We start from the raw sequence: 13,240 nt of genomic DNA on the forward strand, positions 1-13,240 counted from the left end.
CCCCCTTCAGCTGAAGCAGCTCCTTCGTTTGATGAAATCAAAAATTCAATAGGGGAGGCTGCAACTGTTATTACAAAAATGATGAGGTATATGAAGGATGCTCTGAAAAGTACCAATGACACCAATTGCTTCAAAGTTTCAGCCATAAATGCACTAAAGATGGTTGGTGTGGAGGTTGATCAAGGAGACCAAGCTGTGTCAAAGCCAATTGACAACATGACACAAGCTATGGAAGAGGATAAAGAAGATGATCCAGAATGGATTGAGCCCATGGAAAAAATGATGGAAGCCCATGATGAAAAGTGCAAATTAGTGACTGAAGGCACATCAATTTTGTCTGATATTAACTTGGGAAAGAAACCAGTAAGTTGAAGATTTGGAACATAAACCATGAATATTGTAAACAAATTGATTGTGGTATGTTGTATTTTAATACTTGACATTTGATTCAGAGTGAACTAAAAAAAGTTTGTATGATGTTGTGTACTAATTCATAATATTTTTTTACTTTTTTAGTTTTTATTCTTATGGTATATTACACTTCACTATTTGCAGGAGACAAATGAATTTTGTTAAGATGTAACTAAAGCATCATCACAAAACACACAGTTGAAGGTATAAAAACATGCTTAGGGTGATGTGTTCCATGGTTAAGTGAGGTTTCTGTGATATATGGGTATAGTGATGTATTTTGTTAACATCAATGAAGTAAAAGCATGCTAATAGTGATGTGTTCCGGGTTAGAGTGAGGTGTCTTTGATTTTTTGCTATAGTGATGTATTTTGTTAACATCGGTGAAGTAAAAGCATGCTAATAGTGATGTGTTTTATTAACACCAGTGAAGTAAAAACATGGTTATAGTGATGTGTTCCATGTTAGAGTGATGACAGGCAATGACAACCCTCAGGCCATTTCTCTTTAATTTTTTTACTATAGTGATGTATTTTATTAACACCAGTGAAGTAAAAACATGCTAATAGTGATGTGTTTTCATTTCTTATTATGAAAATAGGACGACATTGTGGATGCCCAAATTGCATCTGCAATAGAAGCGTGCATGGCGCTAGGTGCTGATGATGACTACGTTCAATAAGAATTGAAAGTATCTAGCCAAAATCCTTCAACCGGATTAATAGTTTACAATCCGGACCTTGTAAGTGTAGGACAATGATATATCTCATCCATTCACCAACACTTTTAACACACATCAAGTGAACTATATGTCTTGTACATTAAAGTATATACACAATACAGTTAATAGTTATTCCATTTCCGATTTGCATGAGACAAATGAATTTTGTGAACATGTAGCTAAAGCATCATCACAAAACACACAGTTGAAGGTATAAAAACATGCTTAGGGTGATGTGTTCCATGGTTAAGTGAGGTTTCTATGATATATGGGTATAGTGATGTATTTTGTTGACAACAGTGAAGTAAAAGCATGCTAATAGTGATGTGTTCCAGGTTAGAGTGAGGTGTGTTTGATTTTTTGCTATAGTGATGTATTTTGTTAACGTCAGTGAAGTAAAAGCATGCTAATAATGATGTGTTTTATTAACACTAGTGAAGTAAAAACATGGTTATAGTGATGTGTTCCATGTTAGAGTGATGACAGGCAATGACAACACTCATGCCATTTCTCTTTGATTTTTTGCTATAGTGATGTATTTTGTTAACAACAGTGAAGTAAAATCATGCTAATAGTGATGTATTTTGTTAACAACAGTGAAGTAAAATCATGCTAATAGTGATGTATTTTTGTTAACAACGGTGAAGTAAAATCATGCTAATAGTGATGTGTTTTGCTAACAACAGTGAAGTAAAATCATTCTAATAGTGATGTGTTTTTTTAACAACAATGAAGTAAAATCATGCTAATAGTGATGTGTTTTGTTAACAACAATGAAGTAAAACCATGCTAATAGTGATGTGTTTTGTTAACAACAATGAAATAAAATCATGCTAATAGTGATGTGTTTTCATTTCTTATTATGAAAATAGGACGACATTGTGGATGCCCAAATTGCATCTGCAATAGAAGCGTGCATGGCGCTAGGTGCTGATGATGACTACGTTCAATCAGAATTGAAAGTATCTGACCAAAATCCTTCAACTGAATTAATAGTTTACAATCCGGACCTTGTAAGTGTACGATAATGATATATCTCATCCATTCACCAACACTTTTAACACACATCAAGTGAACTATATGTCTTATATAGTGAAGTATATACACAATACAGTGAAGTTTTCATCTCATTCTTGCCCTGACAGGCAACTGTTGGGATTGAACAAATGGAGGTACGTTCAAAAGCCGAGAAGAGAATATCAGATGCATTGAAATCTCCATTCCATGAAACAGTGGTTCAGGCAAAAACAAAGTTTACCTTGAAAGAGTCACAAGTCTTTTTGTGGATTATGATAACATATGAATTAAATGAGTAAGATTTATATTATAGTTCTGATTTAGAAGGAAAAATATACAAAAGATGTGCTAACACACACATGTTTGAACAGGGACACCATACTGTATGATGATGATGTCATAATGGTAACAAAAAGAGAATTATGTTCACTATTGCCACATACGCTAATAGAAGTGGGTGTGATCAATGCGTCGGCTTCTTATTTGAATAACATGGAAGAATACATGGCTCTATCTTCATCGAGGCGCCTCTTTTTCACAACATACCCATCCGTAAGAATAGTATAAATTTTGAAAAATTAATTGCATGGTGTATGTAAATTATAAAGCATGTTTACTTCACTATTAATCATATTCATTTCACAATATGATATTTAAACTTCACTATAAGTATATGTTCACTATAAAGTGAACTAAACACAGTTCATTAGTGCTATAAAACAGGACACAAAGTGAATCATTTCTATCCAGATTTGACATCATGACCGTAATTGATAGATTCTGTGACAATTTAGAAAATGGATTTAACAAATTCCGTATTTCAAGTGGGCCGACGTAGATTTGGTAAATACTGAACACAATGGATTCTTTATTATATTCACTAATTGTTTTTATTATGAAATTATTATTAATATCTATGTAGGTGTTCATTCCAATTTGTGCTGCGGAATATTACTATACCATATGCTTCAGATTTAGCACTAAAAGTATAGTGGTGATTGACAATTCAAAGAATGGTGACGATGAGGACATCACAGTCAAATATGGTAGCATACCTGAAACTGTGGTAAGCATACATGATATATAGTGAAGTATTTTTGTGATTACAGTGAAGTAGAATACTCTTTATAGTGAACTACATCTGATATTCATGATGATATATTGCAGAGAGTGTATTTTTGTCATTATTTGACAAAAAAGGGGTATCACATCCAATGCAAATCAATAAAGGATGTGAACATAAAAAGGCTCAAAATGACTTGGAGAACAACATCAAATGTAGAAGATTGTAGAGTTTTTTTGATGCGACATTTGGAATGTTATCATGGTGAGCGGGAACAAGATTGGAAGTGTGGATTAACTACAAGAAGCAAGGGAACACTCCAAAGACTAAGAGCAAAGTATTGCAGCGCATTAATATTGTCGGAAACAAACCATGAGTCATTGAAGAACTTGGCAACAGTATCAAAGCATTTTGAAGAATATGGGAAAAACATGAACATAAATGTGGAAAAAATGATTGTAAACTTCAAGAGTTCATGAACTATTGTAAAAAACTTCATTTAAATTCAATAGCAAGTTCTTATTTTACATTAATATCTTGTTTACTATTTAATTCACTGTTGTGTTATATCTATTTACTTCACTGAATAAGGAACCAGTGTTGACCTTGCCACTGAATAAAGAACCAGTGAAGTAAAAGCTATATTCCGGAATATAATGCTTTTCGCTGTTGAAAATCATGCTAATAGTGATGTATTTTGTTAACAACAGTGAAGTAAAATCATTCTAATAGTGATGTGTTTTGTTAACAACAGTGAAGTAAAATCATGATAATAGTGATGTGTTTTTTTAATACCAGTGAAATAAAATCATGCTAATAGTGATGTGTTTTATTAACACCAGTGAAGTAAAATCATGGTAATAGTGATGTATTTTGTTAACACCAGTGAAGTAAAATAATGCTAATAGTGATGTGTTTTGTTAACAACAGTGAAGTAAAATCATGCTAATAGTGATGTGTTTTATTAACAACAGTGAAGTAAAATCACGCTAATAGTGATGTGTTTTGTTAACAACAGTGAAGTAAAATCATGCTAATAGTGATGTGTTTTGTTAACAACAGTGAAGTAAAATAATTCTAATAGTGATGTGTTTTGTTAACAACAGTGAAGTAAAATCATGGTAATAGTGATGTGTTTTTTTAACAACAGTGACGTAAAATCATGTTAATAGTGATGTGTTTTGTTAACAACAGTGAAGTAAAATAATGCTAATAGTGATGTATTTTGTTAACAACATTGAAGTAAAATCATGCTAATAGTGATGTGTTTTTTTAACAACAGTGAAGTAAAATCATGCTAATAGTGATGTGTTTTTTTAACAACAGTGAAGTAAAATCATGCTAATAGTGATGTGTTTTGTTAACAAAAACCAAGTTTGCATTGAGATAAAATTCACTCAAAAGTGTAATAAAATGAATCATTAGTGCTCTAAAAAGGCTACAAAGTGAACTATTTCTGTCCAAATCCTCACTGCCTCTGATTTGCCTTCTCATTAACCTTTTTGCAGTTCCTAGAATCATGGTGTCCAATCTCATGACAATTTCCACACTTTCTGCCTGGTTTCATTGCTAACTTCATTGCTGACTCCTTCTTCGATTTCTTCCTACTTCCACTTCCCTTTGTACTAACAACATCAGGAGGATGAACTTCAATAAAGTTTGGAACTTGTGAGCCATAGAAGTTCTCAATCAATGCTCTCTTCTCTGTGGAAGACGGAACTACACCTTTTCCGAGAAGCTGCTTCTTACCTTCTTCAATAATTGCAACAAATGCATTGATTTGATCAATGTTCCCTTCAATACTTTGTGTTGTTTCAATGAATAATGCATACAAGTTTTTAAATGCAATCTTTTTATTGTCCACAACAAGGTGTATTTCTTGATCATCACAAAAACCTCCATGTATTGACTTCACAAACTGTGACTTCAACCATCTTCCTCCACGCAACTTCTCGGGTATCAACTTAACAAAATTATATTTCAACACACAAAATATATGACTGCACAATAGACCAAGTCTCTCAAACTTTTTGCATCCACACAAATAGGTGTCATCGCCAATAGAGTAAGTCACTGTCCATGAGTTTGAATCCTTGTCCTTTATGTTATATACTTCAATCTCTCTATTGGTAGACACTCCTAGAGTTGCACAAGACAAAGAGAAACATGCATATACTATCTCTTCTTGAATTGCATTATAAGCACTACCAGTTGATGCATGTTTCTCGATTTCCAATTCTGTTCGCAAAATAGGCACTTTTGTTGAATCATAGTATTCAAGCTTTGCACTATTACTTCTTTGAGTCTCCAGAGCATGGTTATAGTTCATATAAAATTGCATAAGGTTAGCCCGAGACTTTGAGTACCTTTTAAAGAAGCTATTGTGTGATTCAGACAAAGAAGTTGTCTTTATCAACGAACTCATCGGAAAATCACGGAAAAAGGCTGGAACCCAAAACTTTCTGGATGCAAACATTGATGAAAACCAGTCATTGTTGGCCAGTCCATATCTTTCCATTATAGCATGCCAAGTTTCCTCAAATGCATCAGGTTCTATCAACTCCGACCATACACATGCATTCAGTTCCTTCTTTAGTTGTTCACTACCAAGCATGTTCTTTGGCAATTTGTCAGCAGCTTTATTCATAACTTGCCACATACACCACTGGTGTCTTGTATTGACAAGGACCTCCTCAACAACAACTTTCATTCCTAAGTCTTGGTCGGTTACAATGAGTTTGGGAGCCACACCCATACACTTTACAAATTGGTTAAATAACTATGAAAAGAAGTTTGCATTTTCCTTAGACAAAAGGCCAGCAGCAAATGTCACAGGGCAACCATGATTATCCTTGCCCGTAAAAGGAGCAAATATCATACAGTACCTACATATTAAAATCACTATAAGGCATGCAGAATATACTTCACTATATGAACAATATACTTCCCTAAAATGAAAAACAATTCACTATAAGCATGCAGAAATATACAACACTGTAATGCACAATTTACATCATTGTAATGAACAATTTGCATCACTGTAATGCACAATATACTTTACTATATGCTCAATATACTCCATGTCAAGGCATGCTCACTACACTTCACTGTATGCATATTGTAGTTCATTAATTGCTCAATATACTTCTCTAAAATGAAAAACAATTCACTATAAGCATGCAGAAATATACATCAACGTAATGCACAATATACTTCACTATATGCTCAATATACTCCATGTCAAGGCATGCTCACTACACTTCACTGTAAGCATATTGTAGTTCACTAATTTCTCAATATACTTCCCTAAAATGAAAACAATTCACTATAAGCATGTTTAAATATACATCACTGTAATGCACAATTTACATAACTGTAATGAACAATTTACTTCACTGAAGTGAAAAATAGTAATTAGTGTGCACATACCTATTTCTTAAGTATGTCGTATCAAAAGAAACAATATCACCATACAAATGATAGTTTCTCTTGGCAGTAGGATCACACCAAAACAATCGTGTCATCCTATCCTTTGAGTTGACCTCATACTCATATGTAAATGCACTACAAAGTTCCTTCTTTCTTCGCATCTCATTTAATAGCATTTGTGCATCAGCTCCTTCCACGTATGCTCTAAGGTCACGTTTATAGTTGCGCACTTCTAAAACAGTACACCCTACATAATCTAATCCACCAAGCACTTCCTTAAGTAAGCTAAAACTTAAAGTTGGACCAATGTTTGTATTAGCACAATCGAGGATGAATATCTGATGGACTAAATCCAAATTGCGGTTCAACTTCATAAAACGCTTATGGCGTTCCTCAACCATCTCGTGATTATGTTCTTCAACGAAACTTTGTATAACATAACCAACACCCATAAAATACTTCCAAGACACTTTAGCATTACAATAGCACATAATAGAAGAACGCTTACGTTTCACCTCAGATTGTCCACTCTTTCTTTGCTTTGTACCTTCTCGGCTACACACCACGTAAATCCAAGTAATGACATCACTTTCCATTTTCGATCCCTTTTTACAGGTGTCAAATCCAACATATCGAGCATAATTGTTGTAGAAGTCCAATGCACTATCAAGGGTCATGAAACTTTGTCCAATTTTTTGTTTCAATTCATCGGTGCATTTTGATACGTAAACCACTGTAAGAAGAATATACATCACAGTGAGAAAATAATAGTTCACTACCCTATGATGAAAAAAATACATCACTCTTTGCATGTTGTTACTTCACTTATGTTAACAAAATACATCACTATAGCAAAATATGAAAGAAACATCACTCTAACGTTGGAACACATCACTCTAAGTATGCATTTACTTCACTGATGTTAACAAAATACATCACTATAGTAAAAAAATCAAAGAAACCTAACTCTAACATTGGAACACATCACTATTAGCATGATTTTACTTCACTGTTGTCAATTAAGTACATCACTATAGCAAAATATCAAAGAAACATCACTAATATTGGAACACATCACTCTAAGCATGCATTTACTTCACTGATGTTAACAAAATATATCACTATAGCAAAAAATTAAACAAACATCACTCTAGTCATGTATTTACTTCACTGTTGTTAACAACATACATCACTATAGCAAAAAATCAAAGAAACATCACTTAACCGTGGAAAACATCACTCTAAGCATGATTTTACTTCACTGTTGTTAACAAAATACATCACTATATCAAAAAATCAAAGACACCTCACTTAAACCTTGGAACACAGTGCACTATTCAATTCACAAAACACACACACTTCAATTAAAGCCTATATACATCACTTTAACATACAAATACATCATTCTAGCGTATTTGAACGTCATAGTACTCTAATCATGATGAGAACAAACACACAAACTTCAACTTCTTCACTCTAATCATGATCGACCGTAATTGTTATAGAAGTGCAACGAATAATGATTACCTTTCGAAGTCTCAGCTTCCTCTCCCGAAGATGATGAGTCGGAATCGAAATAATCTTCGTCCGACCTCATAATTGAATCCATTGATTTGAATCACGATGAACGGATTGAATCACGATAACGGATTGAATTGAATCGCGTTGAATTGAATTGAATTGAATCGCCTCTTATAATTTGAATGAAGTGGTCAGATTTGGAAGGAAATCGAAGGAGATTTGGAAGGAGAATGTATCCGCGTAATTTCTCCTTTAAATTTCATAATGTAATTTTCAAAAATACACTTGGCCTATTTTATATTATTAAAATAAATAATATTTGTTCCATTTATTTGTGTGGTTGAGATTTGTTCTCTAGTTATACACTTAAAATTAGTTATATATTGATCACTAACCTACATATATATATATATATATATATATATATATATATATATATATATATATATATATAGGGAGATGATCAAAATAAAAATGCATTTAAATCCAGAAATGCAGCCCAAATCTTGGCCCTAGGATTATATTATAATATAATATTTGGGTTTAATGTCATGCTAAGATCATTTTAGGTCATGCTTTGTTAGCATGACCTAAAAGTTAACTAACTATGACCTTAAAGTGCCCTACGTATGATATTGTTCTACGTTTCTGTATTTAAATCTAGTTTTGCATAGATCAAGGGTCCGTTTGTTACCCATGTTAGGCATAGATATGCATCCCTATCTACCCTAATTTCTTTGTTTGGTTTCCATGTTAGCAATCTACCTGACCCGATTCTTCCATCCCAGTACCCGACTCACGCGAAGATATGGGCACCCAAAACAGAGATATCTCTGTCTCTATTGAAACATGCGATAGGGAGGAAGAAACGCGGAGAAGATTTCACATTTAACCCAGTTGACTTGAATACCCCTTTACTCCATCTCCATTTACTCCATCTCCATCGACTTCCTCCACAATCAACCACCAATTGCTCTTAGGCGACGCGTTCTGTGAGAATAGTTGGGCGAACATCGTGGTTGTCGTTGTTGCTTGTGTTGTTTACAATTTCATAATGGGCTTAACCAATTCGAATTTCTGACCGCGTTTGCGTTGATTGGTAGGTTGCAAGCTAATGACCGGGGTAATTCGAACGCCGACGAGCCATGGCCGACAACGACGTTGTTCAACAGGTATGTTCCTCATATCTCGGCGGCTGAAGTGAAATGTGGTTGCTTTTGAGCCGAAATGGCCTTCTCGATTTGTTGCTAAATGGCAGCCTATAGGTTGTAATATGTGTTCGAGATCGGTTGTATGAATTTTGCTGAATAAATTGACTTACTTTGCAGAGTTTGTGTCTGATGATATTGAAGTCAATTTATGTTTTCTCTGTAAATCGACATTGGAGTTCATTATAGATACCTTGGCCATTTGTGGTTTTGTAAACAAACTATGAAATACATTTGCTCATGAGCACCCATGGCCTTCACAATTTGTGCCTCACTGTCCAATTGTTTGCTGTTCTTTGTGATATGGGGGTGATTGTATGAATTTTGTTGCATAAAATTTCATTGATTTGAGGCTTTGACAAATATGTTTATGCAATTGATTTATGCATCAATGTTAAGTTTTTTTTATGACGTTGTAATGTGATGATTCAACTGTGATTGTATATCATTTGTTATGATGTTATGGTGTTTGTAGCAATTTGAGGAAGCTTGGCTGAGATTTGTTCATGTAGGTGGATAGAAAGGAGCCAACCGAGCTACTGATCTTGCTTGAGGAAATACTAAGAAACCATCGGATAAACATGCTTCTTGTCAGCATGTTTATCACATTGCTCGGCTCCAACGGACAGAAAAGGAAACAGGGGGAAGAGTTACACCAGAAGTAATGATTGAGTCCATTCCGGCTCATGTAAAGCAGCTGGATAGGCTCGTCCGGGTTTCTGATCGTTCATGTATAGACAATTTGCGGATGGATAGAAACACGTTAGGTAGATTATGTCGCATTCTTTGTGGCCGGACTGGATTAATAGACCAAAAATTTGTCACCGTTGAGGAACAAGTTTCTATGTTTTTGTCCATTCTAGCTCACCACAAAAAGACACGGGTTGTGGGGCACGATTTCATGCGTTCTTCTGAAACAGTGTCTAAGTACACACATATGGTGCTCCGTGGGGTGCTTACTTTGCATGAGATTTTGTTAGTGAAACCTGAACCGGTTGGTGATGATTACACGGACTCAAGATGGAAGTGGTTTAAGTTATGTGTAATCTCTTGGCCACCATATTTTACTTTCTACCAAACTCTGGGCTGACCCCGCAACCAAAAAATGTTTGTAGGGTTGTCTAGGAGCTTTAGATGGGATGGCGTCACTTCAAGCATGGATGGCGCCGCTTCAAGGACGCCAATGCGTTGTTCCCGGGTGTTTGTTGCCACTTTAAGCTCGTCGATGCTCAAGATATCCAGTTCTATGTATGGTTTGATCGTCCGTAAGAAGCTTGTGTGTTTTCATTGTGCTGCGACCATGATATTAGTTTGTAGTGGTTTGTTGTGTTTGTTTATGTTTGTGAACAATGTGGTGTGCGAACTTTCCATTGTGTATTAATGCAACCACTTAGGTATTGCATGTACTTGTTTCTACTTTTATGTTAACATTAGAAAGTTCAGTGCATTGTGAGATTCATTTCTAAGTCTCGGTTGTTTGCGGCCAAGCACTGGTCGCTGGGAACACAAGTAGGCAACCAAACGTATTCTATACGACTACCAAATATGAAATTCATGACAGCAGATGTCCATAGGGGCAGTAGAAGCACAATTGCTTGAGTGATAAGAGCAATAACACAAAATACAACCATTTTCCATGCATTCCCATGTTAAACGACAAAAAGAGAAGTGTCATACTACAAACTCATATGACAAACGAACTTCATAGCTACATGGATTAAGGTTTAAACCATGATAGATAACAAAATAACCAAAAAGACACAGACTCAACCCTTTTCAAATCATTCCATCTGTCTCTAGAAGGTCGAGCACAAATGCCGGTCGACCCAAGTCATCTAAACCCCTAAACAGATCCATAAGCTCGGGCTCCTTGACAAACTTTTTCGCGGCATAAAATTGTTGCTTGATGGTCAGTCCGGGCATCCCTTTCAGCTGATTGAAGACTTCGGTTCTCTTCGTGCTTAGATCAAACTCATAACCAATTCGGCTAGAGATGTCCTTCAACCGTTCATTAGTGTCTTCGTGGATGCGATTCATCAAAGCAAGGATACTATCCATCTTGTCCTCAGTCTTCCTCTTCTTCGGTGCTTTGTTTTGCACCCTCGGATGCGCACGCACATGCGCCGGTGCAGAAGTGCACTCATCTACCATCTCTGGCAGAACACCGCTCGGGAAAACTTCATCAGGGAAGAGTTCCTCTAAAGTAATTGGAGAATCCATCGCTGAACTTTCACCCACCGCAAGCTTTGATCCATAAATCTTTTGCACCGCCTCCCCAGTGTCCATGCCCTTAAGCCCCTCCGCACGGTCCTTGCCGAAAATCTCCTTCCAGTCACTCAACATAGGCCACGACTAATACCTCATATACTTGGCATTGCTATCTTTCTGCCACACACAGTAAAACAAATACACAAACTACAGAGTTTACAACCAAATGAAACTTGCATATGGTAAGAGTGCTTATGATAGTCTTGTTGCAGGTGCATGACTCTATAAAATTATAACAGAATATGCATAAGGCCTAAACTTGTGTGTATGTTTGGTCTCAAAATTAGTAAAATGTGCATGAGCTACAATGAACTAAAAGCACCAATAGCATAACAGCAATTAATCAAATTGGTAATAATAACATCATATAGGCATTTATCCACGAAGCATCTAAAATATGTTATCAGTTGCACCCAAAACTCAGGGAATGAAACACATATACCCAAACAACTAATTCAAACTTGCCAATTGTGAACAATATTACCTGCACGACTTGTGCCCATTGTTCATCGTCGATATCTATCTTGTACTCACCATCCGCATTGAAACCAACTCCACTGCGGTCAAGGATCTGCATTAGCGAATAGTAATTCTTCTTCCAAGAAGTGATTTTCGACTTGATGTGAGGATGAACAACAATATCCGTTTTTGGAAATTCACGTTTCAGTACCTCCAGTGCACGAGTTAGATACCCCGAACGGAAACCATTATCCGACTTCCACCCAGTGGCAGCCAACTCCTTCATAGCTGCCATAAGGATGGCCTCTTCGCATTCTGTCCAACAACGTCTAGCGCCGGCTGCTACTACTTCTTTGTTCGATACCATATCAGAGCAACCTGCACAGGAAAGGTAGTTATCTATCATGGCTATAGCTACTACGAAGATTAAGGGCGCTTAGATGAAGGCATTACCCTCTGGTAATGGACTGCCGTCGGTGTCATTACCGCTGATATGTTGAGAAGCCATTACAGCAAATGATAGTGATGCTTCGAGCGTCGTAAGTCTGGCAGCACAAAAACTTATTAAACCAAAAATAACTCGTACAACTTTATATGGCTGCAGATTCACTAAAATGAGCTCAAACAAAACACTAAAGACAATGTTGGCCACAAACCCTAAACATATGCTTGAAATAAACCTATTGCCCAAATTGAAAGCATGAATGAGCTTCGACGCCAACACCCAATTCAAAGACCCAAAAAAAGTTACAAACAGGCATACGTATTCATCTGAATTGAAAAGGAATTCTATAAATTTCAATTAACATGACCAGAAATGAAACCATTGGACAACAAAATCATACACAATTTCCACATTGCTCAGCGACTACAAGTAGGTGGCTGGAAATCTCATCGACGAAACACATACCTGGGATTAACGCGGGGATTGAACTTCAGAGGAGCCGATTACCAGGAAGACGCCCGTAGACACCACTATAGTTGGGAGAGTATGAAATTGGTGGTTGGGCAGTAGGGTTGATTACCACGAAAAATTGGACTTCAGCGCCAAAAGGGGGAATGAGGGCAATTTGGGCATTTTGAAAAACCAACGAGGATAAAATCGGGAATGCATATGTGTATCTATAGTTTCGAAATCGCGTA

The 13,240-nt window shown here is 36.0% G+C and overlaps 2 protein-coding genes across 2 annotated transcripts; both read right to left on the reverse strand.

The window, feature by feature from the left end:
* Positions 1 to 4,680: 4,680 nt before the first annotated feature.
* Positions 4,681 to 5,967, reverse strand: LOC121800976 (protein FAR1-RELATED SEQUENCE 5-like). The gene has a single exon (XM_042200458.1). The coding sequence runs from the start codon at positions 5,965 to 5,967 to the stop codon at positions 4,681 to 4,683; it is 1,287 nt and encodes a 428-aa protein (XP_042056392.1).
* Positions 5,968 to 5,991: 24 nt separating this feature from the next.
* Positions 5,992 to 8,250, reverse strand: LOC121800978 (protein FAR1-RELATED SEQUENCE 5-like). The gene is made up of 3 exons (XM_042200459.1): positions 8,169 to 8,250; positions 6,642 to 7,374; positions 5,992 to 6,097 (listed from the first exon to the last, which is right to left on the reverse strand). The coding sequence occupies exons 1-3, from the start codon at positions 8,248 to 8,250 to the stop codon at positions 5,992 to 5,994; spliced, it is 921 nt and encodes a 306-aa protein (XP_042056393.1).
* Positions 8,251 to 13,240: the final 4,990 nt, after the last annotated feature.

This window comes from Salvia splendens, chromosome 4 (assembly GCF_004379255.2).
Source record: "Salvia splendens isolate huo1 chromosome 4, SspV2, whole genome shotgun sequence".
Taxonomy (NCBI): domain Eukaryota; kingdom Viridiplantae; phylum Streptophyta; class Magnoliopsida; order Lamiales; family Lamiaceae; genus Salvia; species Salvia splendens.

Excerpts from the sequence above, each read along its gene's own strand:
- LOC121800976 (XM_042200458.1), bottom strand. The coding sequence starts at position 5,967 with ATGGGTGTGGCTCCCAAACTCATTGTAACCGACCAAGACTTAGGAATG.
- LOC121800978 (XM_042200459.1), bottom strand. The coding sequence starts at position 8,250 with ATGGATTCAATTATGAGGTCGGACGAAGATTATTTCGATTCCGACTCA. Across the intron at positions 7,375-8,168 it reads GGAAGCTGAGACTTCGAAAG|TGGTTTACGTATCAAAATGC; the intron begins GTAATCATTATT and ends TTCTTCTTACAG. Across the intron at positions 6,098-6,641 it reads ACGACATACTTAAGAAATAG|GTACTGTATGATATTTGCTC; the intron begins GTATGTGCACAC and ends TTTAATATGTAG.